Source organism: Prunus persica, chromosome G6 (genome assembly GCF_000346465.2).
Source record: "Prunus persica cultivar Lovell chromosome G6, Prunus_persica_NCBIv2, whole genome shotgun sequence".
NCBI classification, from domain to species: Eukaryota; Viridiplantae; Streptophyta; class Magnoliopsida; order Rosales; family Rosaceae; genus Prunus; species Prunus persica.
The window spans coordinates 14,005,013-14,027,129 of NC_034014.1; the positions used below are offsets into that span (position 1 = coordinate 14,005,013).

The following is a 22,117-nucleotide window of genomic DNA, read 5'->3' on the forward strand; positions in this document are numbered from 1 at the left end:
CATCCCCATTTAGTGAAATCCTCCCCAGTCCAAACACACAGAGACAAGATTTTTGGGAGCTCTAGAGCCTTCCCGCAACTGTTCCAGTGGCAATCTCCTATCTTTGGGTACTATCTCTCCTTCTTTCCTCTCTTATTTCATGGCAAGAGCTGGTAGGAGAAAGAAATGGGTAACGGTGTTGGTCTTAAGGGTGTCTTGCTCCCAATAGTCTGCATCAGTGCTATCGTGGTTTGTCTTTACCCATGTGCTAGAGACTCCCAGCAGCCTGCATATGCAAGTATCCTTTGGTTTTTTAGATGGTCTGTCTTAGGTTTGTCTTTGGCCATGTGTTGAATACTTTCCAAAGATATTTTCTAGGTTGTTTGGGCCACTCCTAAGGTGATGGGCTAATTTAATAAGATGATGGACCAATTTTCTCTCTTTCATGCTTACCCACATATTTGGGCTCAAGAAATGGACTCGAGTTTTGGGGCTCCCAAGCAGCCCAAAACTTCAACTTCTTGGCTCATCAATAGGCCTCGTGAATGCTCGTAACCATCCATACCACAACCCGCTCAGCAAGCCCCAAACATTTGTGTGGCTTGAGCCCACTTAAGCTTGTAGCATGGTAGGTGTAAAATAAAGGGTTTTCTGCTTAGCATGACATGTCAATTGGCGTGCTCGTGCTCGAATTTCATCATATTGTAAAGGGCTATGGTCGAATCAAAACGGCGCTTGGCAAGATAATTAGCATGAGTTCATAAAACAAGTGCATTTTATAAGCTTGCTACAACTCTTAGCGTGACAAGTTACATATTTGCTTAGCGTGGCACGTAGAGCGTGACTCGTGCGAGCGTGTATGATGAACATTCGCATGCCCAAATTGGATTTCTTCTCAATAAAGTATCGCATTGGGCCAGGAATATATTTGGGCTTAGCCTTGGATTTTTTGGGCCTCAACACCATTTAGGAAGCGAGACTATCCCTAATCACGTTTCTGCGACATTAGGTAACTGTGAGGCAAACAAGAACTACCACATCGCTCTAATCTCCTGAAGTTCTCCTAGGCCAGGGGAAATGAGGGTTTGTTGTCTGTTATCTCACCAATTTCCTTCCCTGATTGCCTTCCTTGCAATCAATATCACAATTCTTTGTGTCTTTTCTTTCTTTTTGTAACTATCTTTTCTTTATAACCTTCATCAGAAGAATAAATCCATGTTTTGAACCTAACACTGGGGGTTATTTTTTTTCACATAGACAAAAGAATTGTGATTTTTGCTCTTGCAGGATATTACTAGATCATTAAGCGTTTCATTATATTTGCTGAGCCAATACGAGCTTGAATGATATTTGAGCAAAGTTTCTTTCACCTAAGGATACAAGCAATACTAGTGTTATTTCATGCTTGTACTTTTATTAGTATTTTGATATTTATACAACACCTTCATTAAAAAATAACGCTCCATTGGAGATTATGATCAATATTCTCACATAATTCATCTTATAAGAGATGTCTGTCTGGAAAGAGACAATGAAAGCCCCTGAAATGACTTGGGTACCCAAAGGCAAAGAAATGGTCATGATTAATGCATGCACATAAGAATGGTGGGATCACAAATTGATGAATGATAATTTTTTGTTAGAGTAGCTACTCAAATCATCAATGGGCTGTGTTGATTGGAACCACGTTCTATTATTAAATGTCAACAAAATCATTGGCCAAAATGAAAATAGGCAATTCCATTACAGATGAGGATGAACGTGAAAGAATAACCCCATAGTACGAACCCGAAAAGGATGTTAACCCTGAAGGTTATACATGGGTGTTCGGAATAAAGAGGAATATAATCACTTTATATGACACAAATATTTCTAGTAGAAACAAGGAATGTTGAGGTTCTCCATATTTACACATGCAATCGTGCCTTCTTATTACACATTTACGGAGACCAACATGCTATCTTTAAGGGTTATTAAATGCATGAGAGCATATCACCAGAAGCAATTCCCTAAAGATGTATAAGAGGAATAAATAGCTGAGTATAAGGGCTTGTTTGGGAGTGATTCTAGATAGACTATAATCACTTTTGGGGAGAAGCATCTCCCATGTACTTTTTCATAGATTAAAATTGCATGAAGCAATTCTTTAAAGGACATCTGCCTGAAGCACAAAATTTGTACTCAATATTAATATGTATAAATTGCTTCAGAGAGTACTTTGATTGAATTCAAATTTAAAGATGTTGCAAATTATTCAAATGTTTAAAGTTATGAGAAATATTTAGACTCCTGAAGAACTTATGGAATAGCATATGCAATTATTCTCAAGACATACAAGGATATGCATGAAATAACATATGCAATATTCTCAAAATATACAAGGATATGTATGAATGATTGATTATACCAGATAAATGTTTAACGCTCTTATCATTATAAATATGAGGTCATTATTATTATTATTATTATTATTATTATTATCATTTATATATAGCATATGAAAATCAAGCCATTATATGAAGTGGAAGGCTTACGAAAATAGCCTAGATATTTTTTCTGTATTACTTTAACCTCAACAGGGATTAGATGAATGAAAACACACATGGATCGTCCAATGACGCTGCAACAACAAGTTTTATGCAAGCATTATCAAAGATCACTCCTTGAAATACAAATGTGATATCAATATCATGAGTGACGGGTCATCGAAGTATGAACTTATTCAAGGAAAGTAATTATTCAAGGGGAGCATCCAATAATATTACAAGATTGACTCACAGAAGTAGTGCCAACTGTGACATTCAGAAAGATGATCAACAGTATGGCTTAAGGATATTTTGCAAGCATCAAGGGGAGCGTGCCATCAACAAAGATCTTCACACACTGTACTCTTTTTACTTCGTCTAGATTTTGTCCCACTAGGTTTTTTCTGGCAAGGTTTTAAAGAGGCAGTGTTGCACGCGTGACGGTGTTCTATACACATAATTTTATGTTACATATGGTTATGTACTCTTTTTTCCTTCGATCACTTTTTATCCCACTGGGTTTTACTAGCAAAGTTTTTAATAAGGCATATTCCATGCATGGTGGACATCCCAGGGGGACCCAAGGGGAGTGTTGTAAATCCATGTTTTACATGGATAAGTGGATGTCACCATCATACCTAATAACTAATAAGTGACTCACCCCACCATATATCCACCGTACCTATTTCTCCCACTATACCTTTGTGATGTGATTGAAACCTACCACTTATATAGTAAACTATGTATTTTCTATGCCTATGAATATGCAACAAAGTTGAATGAAATACAAGACTAGATGAGTAGGAGCTCATGGTTGAGCTCTTGAGAATTGTTTTTCCATTATTTCTTCCAAAATCCTCTTCATTTTATAACAATACACTTTTTTTCTTACGCATGTTTTGAGTTAAATTAATTTTTTCATTGTTGTCTAAAAATTTGTAGCAAAAAAATTTAAAAAACTTAAAAAAAAAGAAAAAAAAAAAGGACCCAGCCTGGGCCGATGGGTGGACCCGAGCCAAGGCCTTTGAAACTTGGCTCAACCCGAATTGACTTAAAAAATAGAAAAAACTCGTTAGGCTCAACTTGAGTTGACCAAATAAATTTCGGGTCAGACTTGCCCAATACAATATCAACCATACTTCACAGTACTAAAAAAGAAATTGAAGCGGTTTCTTAAAAATTTATACCTTATGTAAATGGGTCAAGTTGAATGAAAAAGGGCTTACAGATGAGAGATCTCAAGTTCGAATATCAGAACATTATAGTTGTGTGTGCGAGAACTCCGTGTAGTTAGACTATAGGTTGTACTGAAAAAATAATATATATATATATATATATAAAGCAAAAAGCTGAGTATAATAAAACATTCAAAATATCAGAAAATGCTGTTAGTTTTAAGAATTAAAATTATTAATTAAATGAGGATAATATGATAAATTCACACATTTATATATTTAAAAAATTAAAATTAAAAAAAAAAAATAGATAATCAATTTTATTTTTATAAAACGCAACTATTCATTATTATTTTTAAATTTTAAAACAAATTTATAAAAAAAAAAAAAAAAAAAAAACCAGGCGGGAGCGCATGCAGAGTCAGTATCTCATAAAAACCCAATTCAATTCAGATCTCTCTCTTTGACCAAAAAAAAAAAAAATTCAGATCTCTCTCGCTCTGGCCCTTTCAATTTCTGTCGCTCTGGCCCTCTGTCTCTCGCACGCTGGCTTTGTGTCTCGTGCGGGCTCGCTCTTTTGCAAGCTGGCATTCTGTCTCGTGCTGGCTCGCTCTCTCTCCCAGTCCCCTCCAGCTTCTCCTCTTCCATTGCCAAGCAGATTAACCAGTAGTCAGTAGCCTCTCTATGGCAGGTAACTTTTATAATTTTTTAACTCTCTCTTTTTAACTATGTATATGTTCTAGGGTTTCTAACAAATCGATTATGTGTCCCTAATTTCCTTTAGGTTAAATTATTTGGGTACTGAATTATCTTTTTTGTTTATATTTTGGATTTATATAGAAATTGGGGTAAATTTCTATTATGAGGTTTTCTTTGAATAATAACTTTTCTGGGTTTTTTTCCTGTTATTTTTTTGAATTTGCCTACGAGTACTTACTATGAGTACGATTAATTATTGTATACTGGTTATAAATTGTAGTTCATTTGTGTTGGAAATTTAGGATGGGGTTCTGATTCTTATGATAGAACGGTTGGGTATGAAGCTGTTAGACTTCCTTTAATTTATTGATTGTCTGATTTGATTCTTGAATTCGGTATTAGTTGTATTTTTTTGTATTTTTTAATTTCTTTGTCATTACTAGCTCTTTTGATGTGCAAAGTTGGTTACAATTTTGAGTAAATTTATGTTAGGTGTCACCTACTTGAGCAGAGCATGTGCAAATCCCCATTTTGACCATTGATTAAGGTAACTTTTCTATCACTTTTACAAGCACTTTTAGGTGAACAACTCAGGCCCCGTTTGGGATTGCTTGTTTTCGCCAAAAACCTGCTTCACTTAAAAGTTAAGCAGTTTAAGGCATCTGGTAAAAATAAAATATCCCGATTATTTTAAAAGCAGTGGCCTTTTGACAGCAACTTTTAAAAGCAGACTCTGGGTTGCTTTTCAAAATTGCTTTCAAAAGAAGCAGAGATGAACTTTTGATAAATTTTTTAATTCCCAAAATACCATAATTCATTTTAAAAAATGACACCACCTCCACTTCTACATCCAACTCCACCACTTGCACCACCACATTCCCTACCTCTACCACCACATCATTCTCCTCCTCATACTCCACCACCACCACCACCACCACCACCTCCACCACCTCCACCACCTCCACCACCACAACCAGCTCCTCCTCCAAAACCTCCACATCCACTACCACCTCCACAACCAACACCACAACCACCACCATGCTGCCACCACCACCACCACCACCTCCACAATCGCCATCCCCACCACCACCACCACCACTACCACAACCACCAACGGCACCTTCATCACCACCACTACCTCCACTCCATCACTACCACTACCACCACATGATTAGTACATAACACTTTTAACATCATGTCTATTTTAGTCAGTATTCATAGTTACAACAATTTTATATTAAAATTTACCAAGCGGTTTTGACACTGCTTTTTGTCCTAACAGCACTTTAAAAATATTGTTTACCAAACATGGAGCTGCTTTACTTTACAGCTAATTATTTTCAAAGCACAGCAAAAGCAACCTTTTTTAAAAGTGACAGCAATCCCAAACTGGGCCTCAGTGTCATTGTGTGAATCCTCTCCCTCTGGCTCCTCCCTCTTAGCTTGTATATCTTTGCTGCTATCTTATTTTTGTTTAAATTTAGTCTCTTTTAGATTAACAGCTCAATGTACATATTAGTGTCTTAACAGCTAATCTGGTGAGACCTATGAACTTGTCTGATTATTTCCGTAGGACCTTTGTGTAGCTGATTTCATGAAACAGTCTTTTGCTTTTCAACAAAAATTCCCTAACCTTTTATTCACTTGAATTGCTTAATAGCAAATTCACATTGTATAAAGTGGTATTTAAGGGTGTGGTTATGTTTGGCCTTGTAGGCTTCTTGTGCCTGTTTTCTTGTTTCTCTTGGGATGTTATTAGCTTAAATTTGTTTCCGAAGGATCTATTGTCCATTTGTTTTTGTAATTGTTTTTTATTTATTTATTTAATAAATTTTCATTTTCTTACCAAAAGAAGATCAGGTTACATGATTGAGTTTGGTGTAATTTTGACTTGTTGCTTGTCCATTGAGTAAAACACCTTATGAAAAAGACTTCATTTATTCTTTGTTGATCTGTCAATGTCTTGGGTTTTTGAATTTGAATTTTCATGTCCTGATTGCTTTTTGATGTTATGGTGTTGTAGGAGTTGTGCCCATTGTTTATTTAAAATGCTTGCCTGGTTGCATGCATGTTTAATTTCAGTTATAGTGTGCAGGATGACCTTAACAGACATTGTAGATTTATCTAGTGATGATGAACTTGGAGAGGTTGATGTGAAACCTGTTAAGTTGGAGCCAGGTCTCGTTGGAAGAAAATTGCAACAGAATGAGAACAATAAGGCTCTACTTGTGAAGCATCAAAAGTCAAAAACACCATGTGCAATACGAGAATCTGAAGAAAATAGGAGCTCAAATGCTCTAAGTACTGGTCACAGTAACTCTAGTATATTAGACCAAGGGCAGTCACCAGTGGATGATACTGGCCTTTCTTATACATCACCTTTATCTCCAGCACCACTTTGTCGGCAGTTCTGGAAAGCTGGGAACTACAATGATGGCATTGGTTCTAAAGTCACAATTCAAAGTATTCTACTATCTACTGTTATATTTTGTACTTGAGTGTAGTGCATCTGGAATTTTACTAATATTGGTGGTTAAAGCATATATTGTCTGATTAGTAGGCCAACTAATTCTGTTGAGGCTCTTTGACGAGTTTTCATGATTTTTCTGGTGATGACTTTTGTTTTGATGATAAGGTTTTTCATATACAATGCAATATTTGCAATCTTCTGCATCTAATATTGTTTATGCATGGTATGTTCTATGACATTCCTCTTTCTGGATCACAGATGGCAAAAACTATCTACATGTCCACCCAATGTTCCTTCATTCAAATGCCACTTCACATAAATGGGCCTTTGGTGGTAAATTCAATCTTACTTCATTCTTCTTTATGTATATGTTAATGAATTCAACTTTATGTATGTTGTGCTTTTTTCCTTTTTGACAAGGACAGTACATTCCTTTTTTTATTCTTGTTTTCAGCCATAGCAGAACTACTTGACAATGCAGTTGATGAGGTAATTTGTGAATGTTTATATTTTACTGTTTTTTTTTTTTTTTTTCTGTGGTGGTGAAGAGTAATAACAATCTGCTTGGTCTTGCAATTGAATTAAACAAGAGTCATAGAGATTTTCGGATAAACGTGTTAGGGTAGAGATTTTATATGAGTAGAATCTTTAATGGTTTCTGAGTATCTAATAACTTTCTTTTCATGATATTTTCTCACCCTTTTTTGGTTTAGTTTCCTTGTAATTAAAGAAGATCCAAGATGAGCAAAAGTTGTCAAGTCATTGGAAAATAGTAATCTATAGAAGAGGCATTGTATATCCATGTGAAGCTCATTGAATTTGAGGCTGTGGACATTTAATAAATAGGTTGATCTTTACCTAAGCTATTTGTAGGGTGTAAGAACCTGGATTCCTTGGCCAAATAAAAATTAGTGGGTATGTATATATATGTTAGTGGAAGAATATGTTTTATTTATTTCCTTCTAAAAGTACTATTGGTACATCAAGAAAAAAGAAAAAGGATATTGGGTCAGTGCCTTTTCAGTCATGGCCTTTCTTATGGCGTTTACCCTGATTATGTTTTGACCTAGTTTTGAGAGTTTGACGAATCATATCATGTTTTGCATTTCACTCTTCTTCATTGGTAATTTGGATAGATCCAAAATGGGGCCACTTTTGTCATTGTAGATAAAACCTCAAATCCAAGGGATGGAAGTCCAGCATTGTTAATTCAAGGTATGGGTGTATGTGTACAGGATTCTTTTATTCTTACAATCTTTAATATCTGAGATGTATTTACCTAGCTTGTCCAAAATTTGATACTTTGTATGTAGATAATGGTAGTGGGATGGACCCTGAAGCTATGCGGCGCTGTATGAGTTTTGGGTTTTCAGATAAGAAATCGAAATCAGCCATTGGACAATGTATAAATTTTACCATTCATTCTGAAATCTGTTTTATTATCTCCTTTGGCATTTATTGGTTGACTTGTAGCCTTCCAGATGGAAATGGCTTCAAGACCAGTACTATGAGACTTGGTGCAGATGTTATTGTGTTCAGCCGTCACCAGGATAAGAGGTTTGACTCCATTAGTTATATTTATAGTACCTTTAGTTTCATTGTTCTCTAGTTTATTGTGATTATTCGAAATATGTTACTATTTTCTGATTTTCAACAGACAAGATTTTATATGTTGATCCGAAGGTTTTTGAACATGTGTTTGTCAATTCTTTGTCAACAAGAAAGAGGAATTTTACTATGATTTTGCACTATGATTGATTGTCTTTTGTTTCCTTGTTTTTTTCTTTTGGGGTGGGAGGATAAGTGGACAACGATAGGAGGATTGGTAAAATGACTGTTGAAAGATTCAAAACTCAACTATTTAAGATATATGAATCTTTGGAGGCCATTGGGTGCAATTTGATATTCTTATGAAATTGTTCCTTCCCTAAAGACCTGTTCACCTCCCTCCACCCGAGCTCTCTGTTTGAATCTATTAATGTGTATGTGAGATCTCTGTGACATTTGGATCTGTTCACAACTTTTTCCTTGCCTAAGGACCTTCTACCTTGCTCCCTCCCTCTCTCCCCTTGTGTGTGTGTGTGAAGGATGTACTATATTTGTGATGCAAATTAATGCCATCCTACTTTAATGGTAATACTTTGTGCGTTAAATTGATGCTGTTGTTTCTCTACTCGTTTATTTTGGCCAGGGTATTGACTCAAAGCATTGGTCTTCTCTCTTATACATTCTTGGCACGAACAGGCCATGACAGAATAGTAGTACCAATGGTGAGCTTTCTTGCTCAAGCTTCTGGTAGTGTGTGTATACTTTTCATTCCTGTTTTCTTATCTGTGTGATAGAGGTTAAACAGTATGCAAAATGTGGCTTATTGTTCTATGTGCTAGTAAATGGATGACCAGGACATTTAATGTGCCATTGTAATGCCATGTTTATACTAGCTACAACATGAATTATCAATATCTTGATGGAGGAGCATATGCACTATGTTTGGAGATTTTAATTTTTCTTTTTTCTTTTTTTGGTTTTTGGTTATTCGACGATACTCTTACATTTAGTACCTAGTATTGACAGCTCATGTCAATTGCAGGTGGATTATGAATTCAACACATCAACTGAGACATTAGAAATAATGCATGGGACGGAACATTTCATGTCTAATCTTTCCATGCTGTTGCAGTGGTCCCCATATTCAACGGAGGCTGATCTTCTGAAGCAGGTAATTTTCTACAACATTTTCTTTGCTATGTATTAAACTTCTTTTTTCATTCGGTATATATATATATATATATGGAGAGAGAGAGGGCTCTTTTTCTGTTTTTTGTATTCACTGCACCATTCAAATATTGATCATATGTATAGTTTATTTGGTAAGCTCTGTTATGATGTAGGATATGGGTGAATTATAGATTTAGGTAACTTAGCGGAAGCGAAAACAATGAAAAAAGAAAAAGAAAATAGATGATAAGGATGACTTGGCTTCGCACCAAGAATTCTCCGATGTCTGGAAAGTAAGCTTTTCTCAATATCTCAAATATCCAATCTCCCCAATGAATTACATGAGAGGGGTACTTATAGGAAACTAAAACCTAGAGACAATAGGATAAAATCCCTTACTGGACAGAAATCCTAATCCACAAAGGAACCAATCGAAATAAACTAGGAACCTTAAATCAAATCCTACTAAAATCTGGAAAACTATAGAACCTAGGAAACTAACAAATAAATCAGGCAATTAATCAAATCTGATACCAAATTTGATGTAGGATATGGGTGAATTATAGATTTAGGTAGCTTAGTGGAAGCAAAAACAATGAAAAAAATATAGAAAATAGATGATAAGGATGCCTTGGCTTCACACCAAGAATTCTCCAATCTCTGGAAAGTAAACTTTTCCCAATATCTCAAATCTCCAATCTCCCTAATGAATTACATGAGAGCAAACTGAAACCTAGATTCAATAGGATATAAAAAATCCCGTACTAAACAGAAATCATAATCCATAAAGGAGGCAATCCAAATAAACTCTAACTGAATTGATCATCACGAACTCTAGACATGCACACCACTTCCTCTAGAACATTGTCACCTAATTCGAAAAACTTTTTGGGCAGTGATCTTTGTATTTTGGGAAGGGAAATATCACCTTGAGAACGTTATTTTCATTGTCTGTTAAATTTAGATGGGTATACTCTGAATCTATTAAGTACTGATCCTTCAAATATTGTAGGTATGGGGTATCAAATACCAATATCATCCCATACACACCCCCACCAGTACGCAGTGGATATGGCCAAGATTTGGTTACTGTACTGTCTAGGTATTCCTATAAATAAAAACCTGTCAGGATATGACAGATATCTGTTGTAATTATTTTTTGAAAAGTTGGGACAGGGAGTATGTGGGTCTGATTGTGGTTTTTAATGCTTCACAAGAGAATCCGTTCCTTTACTTGTACATTACTTGCTGATTTAAAAAAGAAAGAGAGGGGCTTGGGTTTTATACTATTTCTGATTACATCCATAGAAGAGAAGGAGAATAAGAGTAGAAGAAAGAGAAGGGTAGATAAAAAGCTTAAAACAAAGAACTCGCTCGCACAGCCGCACACCTGGAACAAGGAAGAACTTGATGCATGAACAAGAATTAAATAGATAATAAATATGATTGTCATCTATCCTATTTAAAAAATATATATATAAAAATAGTATGTACTATTTAGTGTGTAAGTTTAGGTTACTCTAGTTTGAAATAAACTGATATGAGCACTTTCACCTACTCTAAAGCATGTATCGCTATGAACTTCAATTCGTGTGTCAAGGTATTTCTATTGCTTTCATAGTTAAGCTTTGTTGATATGTATGTTCATTTGGTGATAGTTTGATTTATTTTCATTTTTCTCTTGAGATGGCAGTTTAATGACATCGGAGCTCATGGTACAAAGGTTATTATCTATAATTTATGGTTCAATGATGACAGGAATGTGGAGCTAGACTTTGATACAGATCCTGAGGTAGACAATTTCTTTCATCTTCCCTGTTCTTCTCTTTTATTTTATTTTGAAATGTAATGTGTCCTCATCCGATGAGGTGGCTTTTTGTGACTTGGTGGTGCAGGATATTCGTATTAGTGGGGATACCAAAAAAGTTAACGCTTCATCCAAATGGAAGACAGTAAATGAAGAGCACATTGCTAACCGTTTCCATTATTCTCTTCGGGTAATCCAAGTATAGCATATGCACACTTGATTAATATATAAGAATTTGAGTTCTCTGAGTGGAGTTTGATAGTTCTCTATTCTCCACAGGTATACTTGTCCATCTTATACTTGCGGATACCGGAAACCTTTCAAATAGTACTTCGTGGACGAGTTGTTGAGCATCATAACATTGCCAATGATCTCAAATTTCCAGAATTTATCTTGTATAAACCACAAATGGGAGGTTCTGTGGAGGTTGTACCACAATTTTGAAACAGTTGTTTCCCATTGCATACGGACAAACTTAAGTTCTTCTTATTTGAACTACTGCTATCTCTTTGATCTCTGCTTTAATGATGTAGTGGCTTAACCATGCAGGGTCAAGTTATTACGACTATTGGTTTTCTTAAAGAAGCTCCACATGTCAGTTTCCATGGCTTCAATGTTTATCACAAAAATCGTCTAATATTGGTATCTTTTCCTTGCTGAATTTGACTTTTCTGCTGTGGTGTTGGCTATCAAATAATGTTTAGGCTATTTATTTTGTCCTTCACTGTACATGTGATTTCTGGAAAAGCATAAGGATATTCATAGAAGCACACATGCACACACTGTAGGTTTTTGTGTATTGCAAAAACATCTGATGCAGGTATCTTATTTAATTTAGCATTCTGCTAGCAGTGTGTTGGCTATAAATATAGTTTCGAGGCAATATTTGCAATTAATTTTCCCAGGGTTTTTACTCCCACACAGACACACAATATATCTCACTAGTACTCAGGCTGATTCATTATGCCCAAATTTCTCTCTCTCTCTCTCTCTCTCTCTCTCTCTCTCTATATATATATATATATTTTTTTTTTTTTTCCCCTTTCAAAATTTTTGTTGTGTCATTTATATTGTCTCATACGTGTAATTACTGCTGGTGCACGAACAAAATTTTCTGTGGCAAAAAACTGCAAGCTTAAGACCGCATTGAGAATATTTTTCTGGTCCATGAGTTTGGTTTATGTTTTAGTATCATGTTGTGCAATGGAATGGGGTGTGTTGTAGCAAAAAAAATGGTGTGAAATTGTAAGGAATGCTAAATTAGACTGTTGTACATATTTAAATCTGGTATTGTGTCTTTGGTATAAAATCCTACAAGGTTTTGTACTTTCTATTGAATGATTTCGTTTTTCTATTTTCTTTTTATCTTAATCCATAACAAATGTATTTAATTGCATAGCATCTGTGTTATATTTAAAGTGACAAGGTTGTGCTTTCCGTTTTCCCCTACTTTGCAGCCATTTTGGCAGGTCGTGAGCTATTTAGACAGTAGGGGTCGTGGGGTGGTTGGTAATAATCTACTAAACCACTCTTCTTATTGACACTATTTTGCTTTTTGAGGGTGTTGTGATTATAGACCAATGTTTGCTGGCTATTGTATAGGTGTTTTGGAAGCAAATTTTGTTGAGCCGAGTCACAACAAACAAGATTTTGAGAAAACTTCTCTTTTTCAGAAACTTGAAGCTCGTTTGAAGGAGATGACATGGGAATACTGGTAATCTACTTGCTACACTAATGGTCTTGTATTTTTTTCAATAACAGCAAAAATATTCATTTTTCTTGTGTCCCCCCTCCTGTATAACAATGAGGAACTTTTGCATAACCCAAAGAATTTGATTAATTTTGTTTATTTATGTATGGAAGAACTTTGTACATAACTTCCAATTGATTTATATTAAGTGACCAAATTGTTTGGCCATTTGTATTATTAGAAGAGAAAAACCAGGTGGGTCAAGTTTCTATCCACATGGACCCTTGTATTTAGCCTGCATCCATGTCAATAAAACATGACACTGGTAATGGTATGGCCACTGGATGCTCCAAATACATGAAACAATGCACCGACATTGGGACACTACCCTGCATCTGGCATTCATACCTTAGTCTATGCTGTTTCCTACAAAGTTTCTTTTGAAAAGAAAAGTGGTAGTGGCTGTGAACCTGATGTTTTGTATTGAACTTTGACAGGGATTATCATTGTGGGCTAATTGGGTATCAGGTAAAGAAAAAGCTTATCCCACAAGTTTCATCCAATCGTACGCCACATAGTGGTGTTCAACAACCTGTCACATTGGGTCAAAGTTCCCCTGCTGTTGGTAGTAAAAAGGCAGCACTTGGAAGATTTGAGCAATTAATACCCGACTCCCAAGGTAACTGCTTTAGTTAAGATTTGTTTTTCTCATTGAATGTTTACTGATGGTGCCTTGTGCTGGTGTAGTAGGAAGGATGAAGAGAAAGGAGAATGGTGATATTCCGCCAGTAAAAAATGTGAAGGCCAAGCTGATTGATGGGAAAAGTCAGAATGTACAGGTCAGTAGGGAACTTTTTAAAATTACCACACTTTCCATTCCAGTTAAAGAAAAGCATTTTAGTTTCTATTGGAGTTCTCAGCTTTTGTAATTTGAGTTTTAATTTTTTTGAATAGAAACGAATTTTATTCAAAGAAAAACGAAGTGGAAACAAGTAGTGGATAAGGCATCCACAAACAAAACAAGCAAAATCAAAATAACAGACGAAACCAGAACCAGAACAGAAACACTACAACAAAGACACCACCAAAACAACAAAGACTCCGCAACACCACAAGGACTAAAAGAAAACAAGTCAGAGAATCGAAACAAGATCCAGCAAAACTAAAGATAAACAAGACACCAAAACACTTCACATTACAGCAGCTGCCATATCCCTCAATATAGAGGAGTAAGAATAATCTTTGAAATCTGCCATATCCCTCAACATGTGTGGCTCCAGAATTTAACTCTATCCCATAATTCACCAACACCCACTCCCTTATACTCGCCGAAAATCCTCCTGTTACGCTCCAGCCAGATGTTCCAAAATACAGACTGCAGCAACCAGCCTGATAAGGTTGAAGCACGCTTTCCCCTGCCCCATACAACAAAATGAGAACTGAGAAGATCAGAAGAACACCCAAACAGCCTTAACCTCCCTCAACAAGGTCCACCAAAGACTTAAAGAGGAGGGGAATTGTAAGAAAAGATGAGCCGCGTTTTCCTCACTCATTTTGCATAAAGCACACCAGTGAGGAGACAAACACATATACGGTCTTCTTCTATGTACAAGATTAGATGTGTTTACTTTTCCAAGGGCCATCAACCAGAAAAGAACTTTAACCTTTGGAGGAGATTTGACCTTCCAAATTCGAGAATAAGGAGGGAACGCCTCAGCCATCCCATTGTTGAGAAGAAAAGATCGACAAGATTTGCTTGAGAATGTCCCTGAACCCTCGAGCTCCCACCATTTCCTATCCAATCTGGAGTGAGACAATCTAATTCCTTCATGCCCAACAACCCCCTCTCCAATTCAGGTTCCTTCTAATCCCGAAGTCCCAATTGAGGCAAGACCTGAATGTCCATGAAAGGAGATGCATAAAAGGTGCTTTGTAGACAGTGCGAATAATCTAGGAAAAAGATCCTTCAGAACTGATGCACGGCAGCGGCTATAAACCGCTGTCCAACGACCCAAACATACATAGAAGGATAAAGCAATGAAATAGAAGTTGAAACGAAGATAATTGAGTCGTAGGGCAAAATCCCAATAGAAACTCTATAGACTAAAGGGTTCAGCCAAGGGGCTCTAAATAGCATATTTATACTAGAATACACCAGCCAAGCATTCCTATTCCTAGTTTGATAAGAAACCCTAATTGACAAAGGAAATTAAACAAAATCCGAGTCCAATCGACTAATGGGCCTAAGTAATCTTAGAGAGCTTCATAGATGCTCCTGCATGAAACTCCCCTGGTTAGAAAAGACTCGGTCCTCGAATCTAAATCGTTATCATTGAAGACTCTATGAGAAGCTTGAAATTGGATTCTTCCTTTCCAAAGAAAGAGGTATTTTGAATATCAGACAATTCTTCAACACTTATGTTTATTCTCTTGCATCAATTCCACCGAGTTGTGAAGAATTCGTCCTCGAATTTCAACCTTTTGCTGAAACTGTCCAAACTCAACCTCCACGTACATAAACTGTCTATAGAACTTTGCCTTGAAATTAAACCTTCCCACTCCAAAGAAATAGATACTTATGGCATGTTTACTAATCCGTAATTGGATTAGAAGGAATTGAATTGAAGAGGTGTTGGATTGAGGAGAATTAGATTCCAGATTCTTATTGAAGTTGTTTACTAAACTATATGGATTGAGGGGAGTTAGATTCCGGATTCCTATTAAAGTTGTTTACTAAACCATATGGAATTGAGATAGGAGTGGAATTAATTACTAAAATGTCCTTGTTGTTGGGTTAAAGTAGATGACAAATTTGGAATTTTAAAAATCGTGTAAGGATATAATGGGTAAAAAGTATGAATTCCTAATAGGCTAGTTCTCCAAGAATTAGAATACCACATCCCATCCAAGAATTGAATTCCTTCAAAATTAGGAATTCAATTTATAATTTTGTGTGGGCCCCACTTACTTTTCAATTCATTGATGCGAAGTAAACACATGAATCTTTCATAGGTGGAATTCAATTCCTGATGAGAATTCCAATTCCTAATTAGTAAACACACCATTAGAATATTTAATCCTTCGAGAACACTTCCAGTTATCTTTTGTAGACAATCTTGCAACCCAAAAACTGTTCAATCCAAAAGCTATTAGATTTACATGATCATCGAATCTCTTGGCAATCTTCAAATCAAAAGCATCAACTCCAAGAAAATCAACATACTCAGAATTATCACAATCTAAAGAAGTCATCTCATCTCTAACAACTTTGTTCCAACCTTTCTTGATCCACCACCTTTAAGATTACACTAGGGCCCCGTTTAGTTCATGGGAAAGGAGGTTTTGGGGTGGGAAATCAATTGCTTTCAAATGTTTGATAAGTCCAAGCATGGGAAATTGTTGCTTGGCACATGGGAAAGTAGAGGGGAAAGTGAAGCCCTCCTGACCCCTTGGGTTTTGTTTCCTCTCCTCAAGGGAAAGTTTGGGAAAATGAGCTAACATTAAATGCAAATTTTTCGTGACTATTTTGTCATCATTAACATTTAGAATTATAATATATATCATTCACTGTGTTCGTTTTTTATTTGATTTAATATGGATATAATTGGAAAATTATACAAACTTTGTTTTCCATTTTTACTCAAAACAAACATGGGGAATGAAATAAAGTGATATCTCCTGATTACTTTCCAAGAATTACCAAACATGGGAAATGAATCTTCCATTTCTCATCCCTTGGGAAATGACATGGGAAGTGATTTACCCACAAATCTGTTTCGTGAACCAAACGGGACTTAGATTCATCTTGTTTACTCTCACCAAAAACTTTGCCAAAAAATTTCTCAATCCGAAAACAAATTTCACAATCGTCTTCTAAACAACGATCAAATACGGGTGGGACATCAAAATTTATGGAATTAACTGAAGAATTAGAGCGAACCTGATCTAGTATATAGATTGAAGGAACAAAAGGAAGGGTAGAAATCAAAAAGTTCTAGGAAAAGACTTAACATTCAAATCTCAATTTTAAAGAACTATATGGGGTATTTATAGTAAACTAAAACCTAGAGACAATAGGATAAAAATTCCTTGCTAAAATAGAAATCCTAACCCAAATAAAATAGGGAACTTAAACATCGTAGAAATCTGGAAAAGAAATCCTACTAGGAAAAAGAAATCCTATTAGATTTTGGAAAACTAGAGAATCTAGGAAACTAACAAGTAACCTCGAGCAAGTCCAACCATGATGTGGAGCAAGGATTAAGCTTGGCTTTAGTGCCAATTTGATGCAGGGCAGTAGCTATAAGCTGCTGTCCAACGACCCAAAATACAGGGAGTAGAAGGATAAAGCAATTGTCCTCCCAAAATCTCACCCTATCCCTACTTCCCACCTCAAACCTGCAACACTGTAAAAAGGAATGGTGCCCAGAGGAAATATCCTTCTGAGGGTTACGAGAGGAGCCAGTAGTAGTTGGATTGGCATCCCACCCATTCCTAGCAACCCTGTATTTACTGCTAATCACCAGATGCCATAAGGAATTGGATTTTCCTTCACTCCAAGCCAACCTTCAATCTTAAGTTTTCCTTTCCTCCACTCATTCCATAAAAAGAATCTCATGTGCTTTTACACTTTATTAGCCGCTGCTAGACATTTTAAAAAGTGACATATAATAGGTTGGGATACCACTCAAAACAGCTTGAATGACCTTCTGCCTCTAGAAAGAAATGCTCACTTCCACTTTTGAAGTCTCATGTGTATCTTCTCCACCACTGGTGCTCTAGGATTACTGCCGAGGGGAAGGCCTAAATACTTCATAGGCCAACCACTCACCTCGCAACCCCAACCACCAGCTAGCAAATCCAAATATGAGGTACTATAATTTATTCCCACAAAAGAACATTTAGATTTATTAATTTTCTTTAGCCTTCTCCATAAGCCTACTTAGCACATCGATCACCAAAGTGAACAAAAATGGGGATAATGGACCATGGGCCTCCTGTTAATCATGATAGAGAAATTATTAGACTCTAAACAACCCTTGATACAACTTCTCTATCTCCCTCCAAAGCCCTTTTTTTTCAAAACATCATCCACAAATTTCCATTCTACATGATCATATGCATGTTCAAAATCAATTTTAAAGACCAAACCCAACTTATTAGACTTCTTGGTGGGCTCGACAACCTCATTAGCAACCAAAACAGCATTCAGAATCTGCCTATTTTTCACAAAAGCTCCCTGGGAAAGGAAATAGTACCGCTGAATACCTTCCTTAGTCTCGAGGCCAAAACTTTGGACACCACTTTGTATAAGCTAGTCACCAAACTAATAGGCCTGTAATCCCTAATCTTAACAGTCTTTCTCTTTTGGGATAAGACAGATCAAAGTTTCATTTGTAACCACATTGATGATCCCAGTATCATAGAAATTCTCTGTCACCTTCATAATATTACCTTTGACAGTGTCCCAGCAAGATTGGAAGAAGAACAGAGTGAAACCATCAGCACCTGGCGACTTGTCCTTTCCGCAATCAAAGGCGGCATTACAAACCTCCACCTCCTCAAACAGCCTCTCGATCCAAGCCACCTCCACACTGCTAATCGGGCACCAATTTAATCCCTCCACCCCCCAACCCACTTTCTCGTTACTACTATAAAACCTCTTGAAAAAATTAATTACCTCCAACTCAATACCCTCCTTGTTATCAATAATACCTACAGCCTCCACTTGTAACCTATCAATGTAGTTTCTTTTTCTATAACCAGTGGCCATCTTATGAAATTTTTTGGTATTACCATCTCCATCTCTAGCCCACTTAACTTTACCTCTCTGTCTCCACTTCATTTCCGCCTTGAAAACTAAATCACCTACCAAGAAGTGTAGATCTTCCCTTTCCTTTCTCAAGACACTATCCAACCCTTCCCGCCCCTCACAGAGATCAACTTCAGCCTCCCATTTAGCGGACTCCACATCTCCAAACACCTCCTTGCTCCAGCGTTTCATCTTTGCTTTCAACAATTTCAACCTGCTCATAAATTTGTACCCTTCCCAGCTAAATATCTGGTCTTCCCTCCACCAAATTTTGAGAGCCTTCTTAAAATCAGTTTGATCCAACCAAGTATTTTCAATGCAAATTTCATTGATATTTCTGTGTTTTTGTATGTTTTACTCAGACTTGTGCTTGTTAGCCTGTGCACTGTTTCTAAATTATGAACACTTCTCTGTGGCCTCATGCCAAAAAGAATGTTTTAGAATGTAAATAATAGTCTTTGATTTTTTGTTCTTTAACGCATTTTACTTTTCTAGCTTGTGAATCCTACTGGAAGCGAGCTGAAAGATGAGGCTGTAAATTTGATGCAAGAGAACAAAAAGCTCCGGGCTAAGTGAGTAGATCACCTGCATCGTTATTTTGACGCCAATTTCATTGCGTGAACAATCCGTTTCTTGCATAATGAAGATATTTACGTACTGAATATTTAGATTCTTAGCTATTTGTTTCACGTTTTCAGATGTTTGGAATATGAGAAGAGAGGGGAAGAATTAAATCTCAAGGTATTCCAAATGGCACCAAATAATTACTTTTATCGAGTATTTTAACACTTGTACTTGCGTCTAAGATTTCTTTTTCTTTTTTTTGGTCTAATGACGGGGCTACTTAATGAAAGTGTTCTTTCCTTCCTTTGAGCTAGCTACACGATTAGGTGTCTTATCTCAATACCTCTAGCTTCTTAATATTTTATTGCTTTGTGTGGTGTTCAAACATTTGGCAGTCTATCGAACTTCTTGTGGAGATTTTTCCTCAGTAAGAGGGGGTTTTGCCTCATCTTCAATCCTTTTGCATGTGAAATGATGTTGAAAGGACTTAAAGAAAATTCTATTAACTTTCTTAGAAAATGAAAGCTCCATAAATAGAATTCTCGAGGATTGCTCATTAACTTAAGCTTATAGAATGTCACAATAAGTTTAGGAAAGTTAGCTCGATTTGGTTGAAATTTCCTCCAGCAGCTTCCACTGTGATGAGTTGGGCAGCTTCTTGTTGAGCTGGATGGCTTGGTCTGTCTCTGCCATATTCTCCGTACCTGCGATTGCCATTTCTCTTGCTTTCATGTTATACTCCTCTGTAAACCTTAAAGCTCAATATTTGGAAAGCTTGCCTGAACTGTCTAGTTAAAATTATTGTATTTGTGCAGGTGACACGGCTTAGAAGTGAAATAAAAGAGCTCAATGACGAATACTCTCGGATGATGTCCGAATTAGAATCTTTGGAGACTGTCAAGGAAGAATCAGGTGTATGAATGCATATATAGCGAGTGTTGTATCATTGATTCTTTCATTTGTAAAACATTGTATGCATAGCTCCGCCTAGTCTACAGTTTTCGACCATTAGGATGATAGGCAGATGTGATCATCGAATCTGAAAGCTGAGGTCCTGTGTTTTTTTTCCTTATTTTTTGTTTTAATTTCTCCGTCCTTTCCTTGTCAGTTTTCATGGGCTCTTGTAAATAAAAAAGTTGTATTTAGTTTCACTAACAATTTAGACCCTGCTAATTTCACAATTAGAATGTAAGTAGTTACAGCTTATCTGTCAACAATATTTACTTCTATGCTTCCTAATGTTTTCGCTGTTTGGAAAAGTATTAGGAATTTGAGTGGATCTTATGAAGTCATTTATGGATTAATTTTGCCTCCTAATTTGGTTTAGGCAAGGAGAGAACTCCTTACAACCTATTTTCTTGCCAGATATGTCTAAATCCGTATAATCACCCACAAAAATGACAAACCTTGTATAATTTTGGATAATTTTCCAAGTGAAGTTGTGAACTTGGCATATGAATTTACAATTTGTCTCATACTCATACTCTGCTATTGATTTATTGGTTTATGTGAGATTAATATTCCTTTACCCTCTTTTTGGATGAAGGAACTTATATTTCCATCATTTTAATTTTTGGCAATTGAAGATTTTAATATTTGATTTATGTAATTTTGTAAATAGCATTATGAAAATTGTGAAATAACGTCTATTTTGGTGGAAATTAAACTCAGGAATTTGATAACCTAATTCTCACGATTTTTTCCACGTGTCATTTTAATAAATTCTACTCTTAAGTTGTTAAACAAAGGAATTATCAATTTCTCATTTTAAATTTTGTACTTTTAATTAAATTCTAAGTTATTTTCTTTTATCCAAATGAAGGGTTATTGCCCTAGAAATTCTCACATTGGTGTAGGCTTTGCCTCTAGTTACAAAATGCAAAGAAAATATAATATAATATATATTGTTGTAAAGTATAAAGTAGTGGAGCCCACTTACTATTTGTTTGTAGACTTTGGTGCATGAGTTTATTCACGGGTGAATAGTGAATAGTGAAGATGATTGGATAGAAACATCACGGGTGCCATTTATCATGCCTATAAATAGGCAATCCTCCTGCTTGCAAAGAAAGAAAAATGAAACGGAAAGAAAAAAAGAAGAGGAAAGAGAGAAGAGAGGAAAGAGAGAAGAGGAAACAAAGAAGAGGAAAAAGAGAAAAGAGGAAAGAGAGAAAAGGAAAGAGACAAGAGGAAGAGAAGGAAGAAAGAGGAAAGAGAGAGCAGAGAGAAATTCTCCTAGAGAGAAAATTCAATGAGCCACACATGTTGTAAACACTAAAGTTGTAGCCATATTATTTTATATAGTGAAAAGTTACTGCTGCTGCTCTCCGAGGACGTAGGCATAGCCGAACCTCGTTAAATGCTGTGTCTCATCTACTTTATGTGCAGCTCAATATTCGTACATATTCCAGGTTATTTTTATAACACGTTATCAGCACGATAGTCTCTCCTTTTATTTCTGAAATTTTTCCAACTCAACACTATGTGGTTACTTCTCTGTCTCCTCTCTGTCATATGTCTACTCTCACTTTACTACTACAACGACATGCAAACTTTCTTTTTTGTGTTCTCACAATTTCTATGTTGTTTAATCCATGCTTGTTTAATTTACTTCTTTGTAACGTAATTTGTAATTTCTATGTTGTTTAATCAGTCCTGTTATTTTATGGTGGTGTATT

At 36.1% G+C, this 22,117-nt stretch overlaps 1 protein-coding gene across 3 annotated transcripts; it reads left to right on the forward strand.

The window, feature by feature from the left end:
* Positions 4,052–20,708, forward strand: LOC18774352 (protein MICRORCHIDIA 6). 3 transcript variants are annotated; one of them, XM_020566251.1, is made up of 21 exons: positions 4,052–4,370; positions 4,871–4,925; positions 6,467–6,841; positions 7,107–7,181; positions 7,303–7,337; positions 7,985–8,063; positions 8,162–8,251; positions 8,330–8,405; positions 9,040–9,118; positions 9,439–9,567; positions 11,260–11,358; positions 11,462–11,563; positions 11,653–11,799; positions 11,923–12,015; positions 12,831–12,882; positions 12,976–13,087; positions 13,561–13,742; positions 13,811–13,902; positions 19,371–19,447; positions 19,574–19,616; positions 20,255–20,708. In XM_020566251.1, the coding sequence occupies exons 3-21, from the start codon at positions 6,475–6,477 to the stop codon at positions 20,357–20,359; spliced, it is 2,034 nt and encodes a 677-aa protein (XP_020421840.1). In that variant the 5' UTR covers positions 4,052–4,370; positions 4,871–4,925; positions 6,467–6,474; the 3' UTR covers positions 20,360–20,708. The 3 variants fall into 3 exon arrangements, with proteins under 3 accessions (XP_020421840.1, XP_007206462.2, XP_020421841.1); XM_007206400.2 differs by having other exon boundaries at positions 6,474–6,841; XM_020566252.1 differs by having other exon boundaries at positions 4,054–4,370; positions 13,814–13,902.

Bases quoted from the DNA above. Each gene is read 5' to 3' on its own strand.
- LOC18774352 (XM_020566251.1), top strand. From the start codon at position 6,475: ATGACCTTAACAGACATTGTAGATTTATCTAGTGATGATGAACTTGGA. The intron at 6,842-7,106 runs GTATTCTACTAT...TCTGGATCACAG, and splicing joins TTCTAAAGTCACAATTCAAA to ATGGCAAAAACTATCTACAT. The intron at 7,338-7,984 runs GTAATTTGTGAA...TAATTTGGATAG, and splicing joins TTGACAATGCAGTTGATGAG to ATCCAAAATGGGGCCACTTT.